The sequence below is a fragment of the Ammospiza caudacuta genome, chromosome Z, assembly GCF_027887145.1.
Source record: "Ammospiza caudacuta isolate bAmmCau1 chromosome Z, bAmmCau1.pri, whole genome shotgun sequence".
Lineage (NCBI taxonomy): Eukaryota > Metazoa > Chordata > Aves > Passeriformes > Passerellidae > Ammospiza > Ammospiza caudacuta.
The window spans coordinates 22256702-22273749 of record NC_080632.1 but is presented as its reverse complement, the minus strand read 5'-3'; the positions used below and the strand labels follow the sequence as shown (position 1 = coordinate 22273749).

The 17048-nt window shown below is 38.3% G+C and overlaps 1 protein-coding gene across 3 annotated transcripts in view; it reads right to left on the bottom strand.

The window, feature by feature from the left end:
* Positions 1-17048, bottom strand: part of RNF38 (ring finger protein 38) — a 106505-nt gene that overhangs the window by 9761 nt on the left and 79696 nt on the right. For all 3 annotated transcript variants that reach the window (XM_058823528.1, XM_058823530.1, XM_058823529.1), the window contains 6 exons: positions 14258-14471; positions 11282-11449; positions 7131-7301; positions 5362-5523; positions 2354-2460; positions 744-828 (listed from right to left, as the gene is read on the bottom strand). In XM_058823528.1, the coding sequence (XP_058679511.1) occupies positions 744-828; positions 2354-2460; positions 5362-5523; positions 7131-7301; positions 11282-11449; positions 14258-14471 (907 nt within the window). The remainder of the gene's footprint in view (positions 1-743; positions 829-2353; positions 2461-5361; positions 5524-7130; positions 7302-11281; positions 11450-14257; positions 14472-17048) is intronic.

Genomic DNA, 17048 nt, shown 5'->3' with positions numbered 1-17048 from the left:
ACTGAACCTAGGGCCCAAATTCTCAGAAGAGACTGCTGTTTCTGAATCACCACAGAAGTTATTAAAGAAGCACTCATTGTTAAACTGAAGATGTGCAACTACACAGATATCTTAATGAGAGCACAGGCAAAGAGATGCAAAAGTCAGGGTTAACAATGACTAACTCAAGAGAAATCAAATGGAATCCATTAGCTTCAGAACCAGCAAAGAAACAACAGTCGGAACAGCCCCATAATTATCTAGGATATTGAAGAGGGTTCTGCATCTCTAGATGTGAATTACCATCCCCTCCAGAGGGCGAGATGAAAAGGCAGTAAGGTAATTTTATAAATATGTTTAGATTAATTATTCCTATGATATTAAAACTACTCTGAAAGTTACACTCATAAAACCAGTAACTTACCCTTTTCTTTTGAAAGTGCTTCACTTCTGTTTGGTATTTAAAATCAATTAAATTTTGAAAGGAGAAGAGTAGCATGGAGAACATAAAAGTTGAACAATTTAATGATTACTAGCCTGGAAAGGTGAAATCTGAGAGAAACAGACAAGAAAGAAAGCTAAACGCTTCTAATATTCAGTATTACAAAAAAAATCTGAAAGGACCATTTTTGGATTCTGTCTTCATAGTCACTACATTTATTTGAAAAGCAAAACCAGGATTAAAAGCAAAATATAATAAAAATGTTATCTATTGCTTGAGCTAACATCTGTTCTTTAAAGACAGTTGTAGTTCACACACCAACCTCATAGTTTTCTACCTCTCCATCTTCCACATCCAACTCAAAGCTGAAAGCTGGTCCAACTGCCGGTGGCACTGGGAGCATTGATCTACCATGAGAGCAAACAAGGATAAGATTCAGCATCTTGCTGAAGGAAAGCACAGAAACATCTGGCAGAGGTAAAGTAACCTTTCTGATGCCTCTCAAATCAACATGTTCTCAGAACTGGCAAAAATGTTGTGTTTGAAGTCAAGACCAGACATTTGAAGTGAAAGAGTCACAGAAAAATGCTTTTTTTGCTAACTTACTGATATTGGGAGTGCTTTTTAACTGCATGCGTGCTTTGCTTGACGCTTTTAACCAAGCTCAGCTTTATTACAAAAACGCATCTCTTTTAATTATCACAGACTATGGAGACCTAAAACTGACAAAAAATTGACATTCTGCTTTTAAATATGCTTTATTTCCTTAAGTGGATAAAAGACCATCAAAGAGGAATACTAAGTCCATTTAGATCTCCAACATAAAAGTCTTGCAACTTCTGCAAGCCTAAACCACAAAAGTGAAGATAAATAGGATTTGTACCAGACAAACCCATCCTGAAGGCAAGCACAAATGCACTTTCTCATGTACTGTGATGTTGGTAAAAGCAGAATCCCTTCAGACTGAGAGATCAGAGAGATGTTTTTCTGGTTGTATATTCAGTAAGTCTTTTTACCCCTCCCTCAAGGTAGTACAATGGGTCAAAACTTCATCCACAGACATGGAAATCACAAATTCAAAGCACTAATATAGTAGAATCAGGAATTACTATGCCACATCATGTCCTCAATGAATAGGCAAGAAGCTATGACACTACTCAGATTACAAGACGAAAAGTTGAACAACTTTGCTGAATCAGATTTCTGGAGCCATTCTCATGCCACGTTTGACATTGCACAGAGAGAATCTACAGATCTGGTGCGAGTGCTTGATTATTTCCTTGTCAGTGTCACCTCTGCCACCAGAAACTTAATCTTTTTTTTCCAAACATTTAATTCTTACTTCCAATACAGAACACAGAAGACTAATACATGTCATAGACCTAAACTCTCTTCCAGAGTCTACCATAACACACTACAGATAATTCCTAAATGTTAATTGTCTCACATCTTTTCCAGAAACAGCTACTCAGAGGCAGAACAGAAATGTGACAGCTGTGACAGAGTAGCACTCAAGCCAATAAAGAACAATAAATCACAGAAGTCCCCACTCTTGTGTTTTACAATCAAGAACCAAACCAAATTAATTTATTCCATAAATGAAGACTCCTATAACTTGATCCTACAGTGTAACTATGCCTCTGTAAGAGTATCATAGAACTATGATTTAAAATCTGTTGAAGATTTTACCAAGAGTTCAGAAACAAGAGGCTGCTGCACCTCAAAATACCTACAAAACTACATTGGACGAAACTGTTCACTTAAATCTTTTCTTGCTCAGTGGTGTTGGTTATTAAAAGTAGGCTGAAAAGTTTACACATAAATCAAAGTTTTCCTCTGGTCTCTGGTAGAGTCCAACCATAAAAAGTGCCAAGATGCTTTCTGACTTCTTAATAGCCTACATGGAAGCAAACAAATGTACTTTTCACTTACAGCACATAAGGTAATAGGCTGGGATGATAAGGGTGTGGTGGTATTGGCTGCTGTGATCGGTATCTGCTGCGCCCTGTGAGTCTTCGAGGCATAAAAGGTGGATAAGGCTGCAAGAAAGAAGAAAATAAGCTTCAACTCCAACCTGCAGAACTGGAACTTGTGTCCAGTTCTGGGCTCCCCAGCACAAGACAGACCTGGACATACTGGGGAGAGTCCAACAAAGGTCACTAAGATGGGACTGAAGGATTTCATGTGTGCAAGAAGGCTGAAACAGCTGAGCCTGTTCAGCCTGGAGAAGAGAGGGCTCGTTGGGGGGATCCTGTCAATGTATCTAAATACCTGAAAGGAGGGTGCAAAGAAGGCAGAGCCAGGCTCTTTTCAGTGGTGCCCAGTGGCAGGACCAGAGACACTGGGCACAGACTGAAACACAGGAGGCTCCGTGTGAACATCAGGAAACACTTTACTCTGAGGGTCGCTGAGTACTGACACAGGTTGCTGAGGGAGATGGTGGAGTCTGCCTTCCTGGAGATGCTCAAAAGCTGGCTGGACATAGTCCTGGACACCCAGTTTTAGGTGGCCCTGCTTGACCAGATGACCTGCCTTCCAACCTTATCCAGCCTGTAAGCATATCATTCTACATTTTCTATTCTTAATCAATAATGAAATAATGACATTCAGTTTCAATAAAGCATTATTTAAAAAATTTTGCCTCTGCTAAAATCCAACAGAATCTCAGCCTCAATTTGAAATTACTATTCCCATCTATAATATACAATCATATCAATTAATGTGAAAAAGTGGTAATATACAACAAAAATCCCTACAAGTTTTTGTGTGTTTAGTCTACAGTCAGTACAGTTTGGGAAACAGGACATGAATTGCTGAAGCTCTTCTAAATATAAAAAGCTCAGGTGCTAAGGGCTGTGCATAAGCAGTTGAGTAAAGAAGCCCTTAAAAAACTCTTTAAAAATGAGAATTTTAAAAAAATCTCTTTTAAAAATATATAACTTTTAAGCAGTGGTATATACTTATATTTAGGCTTAAAGGCTTGAAGCTTTTCAGGTGCATGTAGAAGCTTTAATCAGTACAACTTCTGCAGCTGAACCACACACAGAGAGGCACTCGAGCCCAAAGTTTCCATGCATTCATTCTATGGATAAATCAGGGCACTTTTTGTCATCTTTTACTAAAATCTTTTACTAAAAACTGGTTTTGTATTTTCTACAATTAATGTTTTTGAATTTTTTCAAAATTCATGTATCCCTATTAAATTCATATTTGAGGGCCTTAAGACTTTTTTTTTGAAACAAAGAACACTCTAAGCCTTTACAAACACATTTGTCTTTCTTAATGTTTGAAATTTGAAAGCACAAGAGCCCAGCACTCCCAATGATTAACCTAAAATCCCCTAATTTTAAAACAGAAACATTATAATTAGGTAGCCATGGTCATACATAAAATTAATGTATGAATATGAACATATGAATATAAGAACAATACAAAAGAGCCAGGTTCCTTTTGGTTGGAGTCTCAAACTAGACATACGAAATATTAATTTTACTGCTTTGTGAATTCTACAATCCGAAAACATATTTAGAAACTATTGTGTTCACTGAATGAAGAAGAATCAGAAATGCATCTATTCCATTCTAATGTCAATGCAAATAAAGCTTTGTAAAAATGTAGTATTACTTTATAAAAGGTCACACGGTTACTTGCAATATGTCTCTATTCTACTCCTTCGCAATAAACAACACAGAGTTGAAGCATCAGTGAGGACAAATGCTACGATCTGCAGAAAATGGTAACTATGTTTCCTATCTGATTTAACAACCAAACTCAAAAATTAAAAGGTCTGACTCCAAGCAAAACATGTATGATTAATTAATTAATCTAACAAGCACACTGAATAAAATACAAACAGTTTATAGAAACTTTCAAGTGTCCTGGACTTCAGAGTGTCTCATAGTGCATGAAGACTTCATTGAAAATCTGTACACCTTTAGATTAGGAGAAGTTGATCACTTTTTGAAATGGTGGGCATTTACTTGAACCTTTATGAAAACTGCAAGCAACCATTTGATTAGGTTCTGTGATTTCAAGAAGAATAATTGAAGACAAAGTATCTGTAGATTCTGCAGCTGCAGGGCCTAAAATTTAATAAGTATTTAAAATTTAAATAACAATATGGCCCATAAACCACTGACAACTTGATGAATGTGTCAGACAATAAAAATTTCAGCACCTAAACTTGGGATCTAGCTATTTCTCCCAGCACCACACAGGCAGGAGAGGTGGTATTTTGGATTTTTTAAAGAAGTGATCCACACAAAACCACAACAACAAAACCATGACAAATCTCAAGACTAGTATAATTGCAAATTGAAGTACAAGACAAAGATCCTAGAAGTAGCACCACTGGACACACCAAAGAAGCACATGATTCAAGAAAATTCAACATAGACTTTATCCTGCACCCCTTTTAATTTTATTTTGTACTGCTGCAGTTGAACTACCTGTTGATCCCCTGAAAGCTGAGTTAAATCAGGCTTTAGAACGTGGCTATCTTTATAATATATGGTGTAGTCTAAATTATGGAAGCACTCTACAACTGCTTAAACAGAACTGTTTTTAAAGCATTCTGGCTTTCCTGAGCTGTGCAAACTCAACATATGATGAAGAATTAACTAAAAGTGGTAACAATTTTTCTGAACTGTACTAACCTATACCTGCAGTAGAAATCCTGGACTATGTGAAGACATGGAAAGTTTTCTAAGTAAATGCTGCTGCACTCTGCAGATAATGTTACTGGAAATAATTTGCTGGTCTCATTAAATTACTCTTAACTTGATTAACTTAGGCTTAAAGAGAATACCAAAATATACAGCTATTCCAATAATGGAATATGATTGCAAAAGCATGACTTTTCAACAAAATGTACTACAGAATAAAGATCAAGAATGTCAATACAGTGTGAAAGAGAATGTAGCATAGAAAACAATACTTACTACCCCAAATGACACCTCCTGGTGTAATGGATCATGGGCTAAGAATTGAAGAGGAGCTGAGGGAGGCAACGTTGGTGGATGGGCTGAGGGAGGGTATGTAAAACCTCCTACAGGAAGATGTTCTCCAAGCAATTCTACATCATTTTCTATCCTTTGAAGTGGCTACAAAAAAAACAGAGATAGTCTTTGTTGCAATAACAGGGATGAAATTTTCTCCCGAATAAAGAACTGCAGTCCCAGCTGTATATTCTGTGCTGCCATGATCAATTTAATAGTAACTCTGTGAGCAATTCCTAGGTCATTAATACTACCCAAAATAGCAAAGACAACACTACACATTTGATATAAATTCACCTTTTCCAGCTAGCCATGCTTATAGGCCAGGAATTTATGCGATCTAGCAAATATAGGAGTGGCTGTAATTTCCTGTATCTTGCATTTTTCAGGACAAATATTTGTTCTCCTTCTTGCCAGGCTGCTCTCACTGTATAACAATGCGAGAGAAAAAAATAAACAACCATAGACAAGAACTGAAATTGTGCCAGAAAAACTGAAAAGTGGAGGGGAATCATGGTGGTTCCAGCAGATGAAACTGATAATGATATCCAGAAAGCAAGCAGATGCTTTCCTAGGAGGGTCATGCAAGCAGTGCTAACAAGCAGTCCTGAAGTTTCAGAAGCACGGGATTCCAGATTGGTTTTGTTGCTGGTCAAATCTAGTTAAAATGCCCAAGAAACAACTAGGAATTCTTACTGTTTCACAAACACACCATTCTGTTATTGATACTGAATTTCACCATTTCAAGAAATTCAGCTAAGAAAGCCACCTTGTGGAACCAAAGGAATTTACTATTTTTCTGCTATATAGAACAAAATATTCTTAAATCACTATGATGCAAGCTTTTTGGCAAAGCTGAAAGCAGACAGGCAAGCCTTGTTAAAAATCTAAGTAAGCAACTCAAGGTAAAACCTGAGTCCATAAATTTTCTAAAGCTAAGTCTCGCAAAGATTTCTACCACAAAGAACCATTTTGTTAGGATGATGGAAACTGTTCTCCCATCGCTGTAATGAGGTGATTACAATCCTATCCGCACCAGAGTCATGGCATGAAGGAGTCTCATCAATGTTTGCAATAATAAAGCTATATCCTATTTCTGTGTTACTGAAATATCTGTATCTTCTACTCACCGGGGCAAACAAATGGATAAGTACTCAGATAACCACACAGAAAGAGTGGCAGGCCAGAACTGTAAACCTGATTTCCCTCTAAATCCAAAACAGGGTCACATTTTTTCCATGTCTGCATAGTCCATTTCATGAACCCAAATCTGCTTAAGCAACATCAGTAATTTTCGTAAGTGTAAAGAAAATGTCCTAGGGAAAGGACTGGTTATTTAAAAATTAATCATGAAGTAATGCAAAAGAAACTAAAATAAAAGCAACATTGTGCTTTTTTCTCTGCTAAGCTTTTCTGAGATGCCTACTACGCTCTCACAACCTCCTCTGGATTCTAGTCTGCTTCCTGGGAAAGAAATATCTAATGGTGAAGGAATTACCCATCTTTCTGAGAGAAGTAAAAGCATATGGACAAACAGCACAGGCAATGACGAAACCTGAAGTGAAACTCTGAACTTCAGAAGTATTTTTTCATCTTCACACCAAGCGGCTACAATTTGAAAGAAAATCCTTGTCTCCTCAATCAGGTATCAGTACTATGTGCCCATCCAGCCCACCAGTTCTACTGAGAGTGGGGTAAGAAGCATTACTTACCGACCGTGACTGTTGTGCTTGGAAAGGAACAAATTGTCCTGGAGGAGGTAAGTGAGGAGGGTGGTGTGTAGAGATATGAGGAGGATGCAAAAGGAATGGGTCACTAGAAATGAGGGGTGGAAATGCTGCATATGGGACAGGTAGGTGCTGGACTGAGCAGGCCTGAAGCATCTGAAATACAATGAAAACAATACATTTTTGTGACACAAACATTACCTACACAATGTTCCATATTCTATGTATTTATTATGGAAAGATATAATTGTAACAGAACAGTTCTTTACCCTTGTTGAAAAAACCTCCAAAATACACATAAATAAGATTTCATTCAAATACCCAAGGAACAGCGATTACTACAGAACAGGCTCTTGGAAGTCGCATAGTACAATATCTGCTAGGTGCTCATGGGATCGCCAGAAGACTGGATTTTCCATACTCCAGGACCAGACAAGCTCCTAAGTGATGAACAGATACAGCTATCCTAGTAATTTTATTTTCCCCACATATCATCATCAAAACAACATGCCAAAGCAATGGTCTTGTAAGCACTATAAGCTCTAGATGCAGATGAGGGAATCAGCTGTCAGACTGTGCCTAAAAACCTGTTGCCTCATATACTATGAATAATTCACATGTCTGCTTTCTTTTGCACTTTTGGGTGAATCCTATGCTCTGAAAGCAGCTCCCTAGTGACAGATACTACAGAAAATAGCTCTTTTTCTCTCCTCCTTTAAATACCTGACAAAAAAGCAACTTTCAGCATTAACATTTGAACAATAAAATGCTGAAAGCACAGCAGGGAAACAGGAAGGTACTTTGTGGCATTGTTCAGTTTTACTTCCACCTTTATATATGGAGGAGCAAGGAACCTGTAATCTCCTTTTTATTGCACTTTGAACTGTTATGAGAATGCCAGGCATTTCTTTTACACTTTTAACAATTACAACAACATTTAATTAAGATATTCATTATCAAATCTTGAAAAATCACCCAGTTTTGATCTCTCACTTTTTTTTTTTATTAGTCATATCACACAGCAAACATTTACATATTGACTCTAATAGCATAAAATGGTAAAAGGAATTAATTTAAAATTAGATTTCAGTAGCGGAGGTGAAACTATCATCTCAATTTGCTGTGATCCTGACCAAACATAAACCTCCAAATGCACCAGAATACTAGTAGATTAATTTGATCCAACTACTATTTTTAATTTAAATGCTGACTATACTTTTCCCTCAGTTACTACATCATTTTTCTAAAAAATAAATACCATAAACAAATGTTTCTATGCTTTTAATAACCTTTTTTTTAAAATTGAAAACTGTCCTCTGAAATAGCTGAAGATAAATTTGCACATAGAACATCTCACAGTCTTCTTCAAAACATGAGATTCTTTGGGAAACACTGAAATACGATTCTACATGGTAGAGATTACCATAGCTCCTATACAGCTTTGCAAATGTTTGATTTGTGCTATGCCCATGTCACTTTTTAAAGCTAGAGCAAATGAGGTGACTCTAACTTCAAAGCAGAAAGAACTGAAAATTACCTTTTTATTCATTCAAGCTTTAGAAAACTTCTTCAGTTTGAACATATTGTAGAATGACCTGGGTTGGAAGGCACCTTAAAGATAATTTTGTTCCAAACCCCCTGCCATGGGCAGGGACACCATTCATTAGACGTGGTTGCTCAAAGTTTCATCCAACCTGGCCTTGAACACTTTCAAGGATGTGGCATCCATAACTTTTCTGGGCAACCTGTTCCAGTGCCATACCATCCTCACAGTAAAGAGCTTTTTTTTCCTGACATATAATTTAAACCTACTCTTTTTCAGTTTAAAGCCATTCTGCATCTTGCTCTGTCACTACATGCCTTTGTAAGAAGTCTTAGTCCACCATACTTTTAGGTTGCCTTCAAGTATCTGAATTAGGGTACCCCAAAGCCTTCTCTTTTCCAGGCTGAACAAACCAAATTCTTTCAGCCTTTCCCCACAGGAGAGGTGCCATCTTAGTGGCCCTCCTCTGGACTCACTCCAGCAGTTCCATGTCCTCCCTGTGCTGGGAGCCCAGAGCTGGATGCAGGTTCCAGGTGGGCTCTCCCCAGAGCAGAGCAGAGGGGCAGAATCCCCTCCCTGCCCTGCTGCCCACGCTGCTCTGGATGCAGCCCAGGACACGTTTGGCTCTCTGGGCTGGGAGTGCCCATGGCTGGCTCATGTCCAGCCTCTCACCCACCAGCACCCCCAAGTCCTTCTCACAGGGCTGCTCTCCATCTGCTCATGCCCAGCCTGTGTTGGTACAATCCAGGTGCAGCACTTTGTGGTTGGTCTTGTTACACCCCATGAGATTTCATACAGGCCCATTTCTCAAGCTTGTCTATGTCCCTCTGGATGCCATCGTGGTCTCTGAAGAACTTTTAAAACTGATAAAGGTGTTTAATAAATGCCATTTGTTTATTTCATAGTGACACATGCAGTGAGATAGACAAATTTCCCAGTTTCCTTCTGTCACTATGAAATGACAAAAGGAAACTGGGAAATTCACAGATGTAGCTGGGAAGCAAAGTGACATGCTGGAGGGCACGTGCTACCTTGAGATGTATTTTTATAGGCTGGAGAAATTGGCTGACAGGAACTATTTAAAGTTCCAAGGTAAATGTGAAGTCTGGCGCTGGACAAGAGTAACTCCATGGATCAGGACACTCTGAGACTAATTGGTTGCAGTCAGATTTGCAGCAAAAAAGTGAAGTTGTCGTGGACACATACATAATACCCATAGTGTTCTTACCCAAAAAGGCCTATGGCATGCATGGCTAAGAAAGCAACTGGTGAAACTAGTAAAGTGATTCTGCTCTTCCATTCAGAAACTGTAACATTTATCTCAATTCCTGGGCCCAGTTTTGGGCATGTCAGTGCCAAATACAATGACAACATGATGATCAGGTCTTAGTGAAAGTCATGATGACCAGTGACTTGGAGAGAACTGCATAAAAGAGGTGGCAGAACTAGACTTGTTCTTCTTTAAAAAGAGAAAAGTAAGCCAATACCTTACCCCTGTGTCTAACTACTTCCTGAGAGTGGACAGGAAGAATCCAAGACCTCCTCAAGAAGCAAAGTGAAAGAGCACAAGACCAATGGGACCAAGATGCAACAAAGAAAACTCAACCAGACATCCAGAGGAAGTTCTTCATCACAAGGACAGTCAAACACTGAAGCAGAAACTTACAGGTTCTGTGAAATCTCCATACTTGGAAGCTCGTACTGCAGCAGGTGACCACCAGACAACCTCCAGAGTCCTCTCTTAACTTAAAACTATTCCTCAATTTTATGCTTTAACAGAAGAATACATAAAGTCTGCCTGCTGATGCTACAGAAACCTACCTGTTTATATTCATTTGTACTGGATCTATTCTCTCAATACACTTGATTAACTGTTGTACATTGAAAACAAAAACCAGAGCTTTACTCCTATATGTATTAAAAGGAAAACTGCATTGTTGAATTAGAAAACTTTTTATGAATTACACAGGTAATATATCTATTCAAAGCATAGGGTAAGATTATTAGTATGCGTTGGATGGATTTCCCTAATTTTCAGATTTTTCTCTGTTGTTTCTTAGGATATGTTCCTTCTTTCCTTGCTGAATTTACTAAGAATTGTTCCAGTCTCTGGGTAGATACTTATTCTGAGATTGCTTTGTTCCACTACCACCACCACTAAACAGAAGAAAAAGCCTGTCTCTCATGCTGCCTCAGGGAAATACATCAGCTTATGTAACAGATTTTCACCAATTTGACAGGAAAGGAACTGATTCTCACAAATAATCCAGACTTGCCAGTATCATGCTGCAGACCTTGTTGCCTCTGATGGGGATAAATGGTACCTGGGCATGATAAACACAAACTATCCTTACTCTTCAATGGGCAGCCTAAAGAAATAGATGGGTCATATCAAGGGTTTTGTTTCAGTGCAACACAGGCTTACTCTTTTCACAGAAAGCACCACAGCAAAGTTACACACTGCTGGCAGAGACCAACATTATACCAACATCAAAAGTCTACACTAGACGCTGTATATTGTACTGCATATGACATTTTAGATTTGTACTAGAAAAACAGACTGAAGCTGATGTAGTTAGAGAGACCTACTTACTGGGGGAGGCACACTGCAAACTGGAAGGTGCTGGCCACTGAAAACCACTGAGCAACCTGGGACCTGCTGCGTGCTGCAGGCTGGAATGTGCTGGCCTGTGCAAAGTGGTATCCCATGTGGAGCCACAGTTGTCACTGTGTATGAAACAGGAACTGTGCCCTGATGGATCTGCAGCAAAAGGAAAAGAAAATGTATTTAATAACTTACTGTAAAGTCTTAACACTCTTGTACAGCACAATAAGACAAGCTTTTATTTACACATCAGAAAAATAATACATTCACAAAGGAAGTGTAATAGGAGGTGCATGGTTGTAATTTCTGTTCATTAAAATGTTTTAATCAATGGAATGTTATTTACTGATAAAATTCAGAATTTCTGGGCAAGAGGGAGCTCTCAGCTTAACATGTTAAAACTTCAGTCGCACCTCAGTCACTCAGAAGCATGTCAGACCATTAAACCTGCCTACCCTCCCTTCTCTCCCCAAGTTAATTATGAAATTAACCTTCTTATGAAATAAGAAGGTGGTAACTCCCACATAAAAAGCTAATCTACCAGCAGCTCAAGAATTTTCTCAGTTCTGAAGGGACTGATTCAGTACTAATTCAAGAGATTTGTATCTTTAAACAACAAAACAATTTTCCAGATTTTCTTTCTTCCTAAGAGACCACTCTCTTGATTCATTTTCAAGCCAGCATTTAAGCTAAATTCCTAACTTAACTAACAGAACAGCTAACTAGAAAGCTGAAAAGGAGAAGTTAACAAGACTAAGAGGCAGCAGACCCTAACTGTCCAGACTCATATTAGGAAACCACATAACCAAATTTTCCAACTAGTGGCAATCCATAAAATTTAATCATCAAACCAAGATCCAAAGGTAATCTGCACCTAGAAACCACATGGGATGTTTGTTTGTTTGAAATTTTGTTGGATTCTTATAACACTGAACGATCTTTTAATATTTTCATGCTCTAATAAAACTGAAAAGGTTTAAGAGTCAGGAAGCACAGATTAATTGAAAGTATTTCAAAGTACTCTCTTCCTTCATGATCAGGCAAAATAGAACCTTCTTATTTAAAACAGAACAAGAACAGCTCCTCATGAAGGTGAGAAGGAGCAAAGAGAGCTAAACTATCAAACTGGTAGTGTACAGCCAAATAAAGAAACCAAAATAGAACACAGATCACTGAACACAGGTTAAAATCTCAAACATCAATAACGACAGAAACCAGGTTCAGGAAAGACACTGAACGTGAACCAATTCTGGCTCTGCTATGAAAAGCTGGGCCTAAGTGCAATGCTATATGTGATCCTGGAATGTTTGTTGCTCATAATAATAATAAAGAAATCACTTCTCAAAATGTTCATGCCCCTAATTGGAAAGTAGCACCATGGAAGACTTCAGTCAGTCTGGAAATACATCTAATCACAGATGGTGTTTGGCAGTGGAATGGAAAACTGTTCAGCCAGACTTGTAATGAGCTTACAACATAAAGCAAGAGCATTTTCAGACCTCCAGCAGAAGAACTCCTAAAAATATAAGTTTGTGAGATGCTAGAATGGCACTGGCACCTATCCTTTCACTTGGTCCCAAATGCAAATACTTCCCTGCTGAGAACTGCTCTGCACACATAGTGTGACACACTAGCGCTATGCATCTGCACTGAATGCCAACCAGCTTTTAAGCACAGATGTTACAGCTGCATTCTGTGCATGTGCAGCTCCCGATGTGGACATCTTGGATCTACTCGCAGCTATGTAGCAAGCAGTGTTCTTGTGCTAGGGCCTCTTAATTTAGTAGACAACAACAAAGGTTACCTCAACAGGATAACAGAACCGTTTAGGCTGGAAAAGACCACTGAGCTGCTCAAGTCCAACCATTAACTCAGCACTGCCACCCCTAAATCATGTCTGTAATTGCCACACCTACATGTCTTTGAAATACCACCAGGCATGGTGACTCCACCACCTCCCTGGGAAGCCAGATCCAATGCTTGACCACCCTTTCAGTAATTTTTTGTAATATCCAGTCTACACTACCATTGTCCAACTTCCTCCTGTCCTGTCACTTGTTACTTGGGAAACCAATGCCCAGGTTACAACCTCCGTTCAGGTACTTTTAGAGATTGGTAAAGTCTTCCCAGAGCCTCCTTTTCTCCAGGGTAAACACACAGCTCCCTCAGCAACTCCTCATATGATCTGTGCTCCAGATCCTTCACCAGTTCCACTGCTCTTCCAAGGACATGCTCCATCAATGCAATGTCCCTATTGTAGTGAGAGGCCCAAAACCTCTTTTACAGGTTCTCAATTACAGAATTCTATACAAAGTGCTGTCGCGGAGAGGAATTATTTACTTTCTGGACCAACTTGAATATAACTTTTTCATATAATTTAAGGAGGAGTTGATTAGGCTTGGAGAGTTGATTTAGTTATGCAACAAAACTATTGTGATTCCTGCTGCTACATAGACAACCAACTATAGGCATTGTAATTCTACCTCTAAATAATACATTCTAACCGTATTATTTTGTGACTCCTAAGCTAAGGTGAAGCCTTTCATGTGAAATAGAATACATAATTAATAAGTATCATACTACATCTTTCTTGCAAGAAACTAATTACAAAAGCAAAATAACTGCATTTCAAAGGTTTGAGACAGAGACGTAGAGAAATATGCCAATTTATGTACTGACAAATTGTTAAGTATGAATTGTTAAGTATCAATCTTCTTTATTAAAAGTGTGAATGTTGGAGTTTATTTTTTTCACTGCCTACTGCAATGCTTCATACACATAATATTCAACAAAAACCACCACTCTGTAAGAAGTCAAACAGAAATTAGTGCTCTGTGACTTTCATTGTCAACCATGAAACGAAATGATTTGGTGAGGAGAGGGATCTTGAAGATGGTGGGAAAACCCCCTAAAACCAAACACCACCTCTCGAACAGCCTTCTCATTGTGCTGTAAAAATTTTACCTGATCATGAATGTCAACCATCACTGCATTCTGCTGTGGTGGGTGAGCAGCTGGGTGCAACATACGAGGAGATACATTCGGTGGGCGAAAAGCTCGAGGCTCTTCTATTGCTTGCTGCTGTCCATAGGAGAGATGGTGATAGTTTTCATCCTGGCTAATAGAATTATGTCTAGACAAACGATCTCTCCTTGTTCTCTGACGTCGAACCGGAGGACTGGAAATGCATTAAAAAAATTAGAGGTTACATAAATGACATAAATCCTTCTTACTAACTAAAACCTCAAGAAAATCAAATATCCAGGAATTTTTTGAACTGGAAAATTTTACTAGAACAAGTTTAGTAGATTGGAATAATTTTTTTTTTGCTGACAGAACTTCTAGAATCCTTATAAATGACACTTTTTTCAGTATGGAAATGCTTAGCAAAGCATAACTTAGTGCTGTTAGGGAAACCAAGAGGAGAACTGCAATGTAAATATTACCTTATTAAAAAAATAACACTTGGATTGCCACAGCAGTACTCAAAAGTCAAGACAGCAATCTTCATGATATTCCCATGCCTTTATTCTATCTAAGTAAAAATCCTTCATTAAATAAACAGATTTCCCCAGGGTCTATGTTTCAACCACACCACATATTGATTGCTTGCTTAGTGACAGCAGACAAAACAGCAAACTTCTTTGAAGAAACAAATTAATTTTTCAGCTCTCACATAATCACACTGCATAACTTGAGTGCATTCTAAAATTCTCTCCAGGAGGTCCCACAAAATTATGATTGTGGAATTGTTTCTTTTCCAGAGTGGAGAACTTCTGTAGACAGACTTAGACCACAGCACATACCTGTTAGAGCAACCAATCTACAGGTGCAGGATTTGATTATGTATTCTTACATAATTGTGCACAAGTTCTGAGTAGAGCTGCAACTATCTTGAGCTAAAAGTTCTAGAAATCAAAGACCACTGGCTCAGGTTCAGCACCCAGAAAATGATGCACACAGATATGATAAACTCACTATGACAAGTTTTGAACAAGTCATTTCTCATTTATTTGGAAAGGGGAAAGCACTGAGAGCACAAAATGATCTTGCAGTACTTTCAGCACATGCCTTCCAATCTCCACCACACACTCAAGTTACAGGTCCCAGAAGCAACAGCATATTAAAGCCACATAGGGTGAAATGGTTTCCAATTTATGAAACAGGCTAAAGGACCTAAACTGCAGAGAAGAGACAAAAAGAATCTGTGACCATTACTAGAACATGTCCTCTCCAACTGCATGGAACAGAATTTCTGCTATTATGAAATAAAAATCATATCAACCTGCAACCTGTTGGCAAATCCCACATACTTCTCAGGCTGAGTCCAACTTTTGTGCTGCATGAAACCGACACACTCGGGGAAAGTGAGACCACATCAACAGCTACCCAGATGCAACTGTAAGCATATGATACAATGTCTCAAGCCACTCTTTTCCTACCCTACCTCACAAAGATTTTTGACACTATTGCCTCTCTTAGAACTGAAACAAATGGTAATTCTCAACAGGTCAGGCAGAAGGCCTAAGGCCAGGCTGTAACACAGCAAAGAAAAAAACAAATTTTAAAATGCATAACCACCTTTATTTTTATAAACAACCAAGGCAGAACATACAAACTGTGTTTTCTTCTAACCACTGAGAAACCTAAACTTTAGTTCTTACTAGTGTATTTTAAACCCAGTTTTCTTTCCTGAAGTGTCTGCTGCATGCTGCATTGCTTTATTACTAATATGGTATAACTGCTACATTCTCCTTAGGTAAAACTGCATATATAATTTCTAATCATGGAACTAGTAATGCAGAAGATGTTCTACTGCTTGGAGTACTCAGTTGTTTTGAATTTGCTATATCCCGCTATGAAACAGAAATGGTCTGAATAATTTAACATAAAAATACCTATGTGAGGATTTTTCTTTGGAAAAGCTCCAAAAATAGAGAAAAGTTACAAAAGATAGCGCAGCTGCTTCAGAAGAACAAAATTCTCTTAAGTGCCACCAGCACTTAGACAAGGTGGCTTCTTAGACAAGGTAGTAGTTCTCATAAAACTAGTCTTGCCTCTGTCTTAGTTAAAAGGCCTGGCTTTACTTTTCCATGAACCCAGAATTATGAAAAAGCCAAAAAAGGCTGGCAAAAATTCTGGAGTATCTTTTAAAATTAATGAATATGTAGCATTCTCTGGAAAAAAGCAAAGCTGTATTTTTTTCCTGTGCAGAATTATAAATATACTATCCTTTCAGTCAGCAAAATTCAGAATATCTGGATACATGGCTTTATTAGCTTCTGAATTATTGGAAATTACTTCAGAATAATTGTCAAGACATGGGTCTAAACTATTAATAAACTTCAGTAATGAATTTGGGCTTGAAGTCTTTAAAAACAGCCACAAAAAATCCTCTGTTACTACATGCACACTACAAACATGGCAAATGCCAGGTTAAAACAAAGAGACAGGATGAAAATCATTAAAAAGTTGTAGGAATTCCTACCCTCAGGTAAGAACAGCCATCAAAAGGTACCCATAACTGCAGAGTTAGTATGTGCAGAACTTAGTATTTGTAACAAGGGTAATTTCTTTGCAGTAAGACATTCTTGAATCCCTTTAGTTCAGAATTACATTCAAGACAAGGAGGAAAGGAAGCACAGATGAAAGGTAAGGCACAGCAATGGTACAGTTACCCCCATTTCACAATGACCGATAAATTGGAATGGCCTTCTCTGTTTCACACCGGCATGCATTATGCTCTTACATTCGT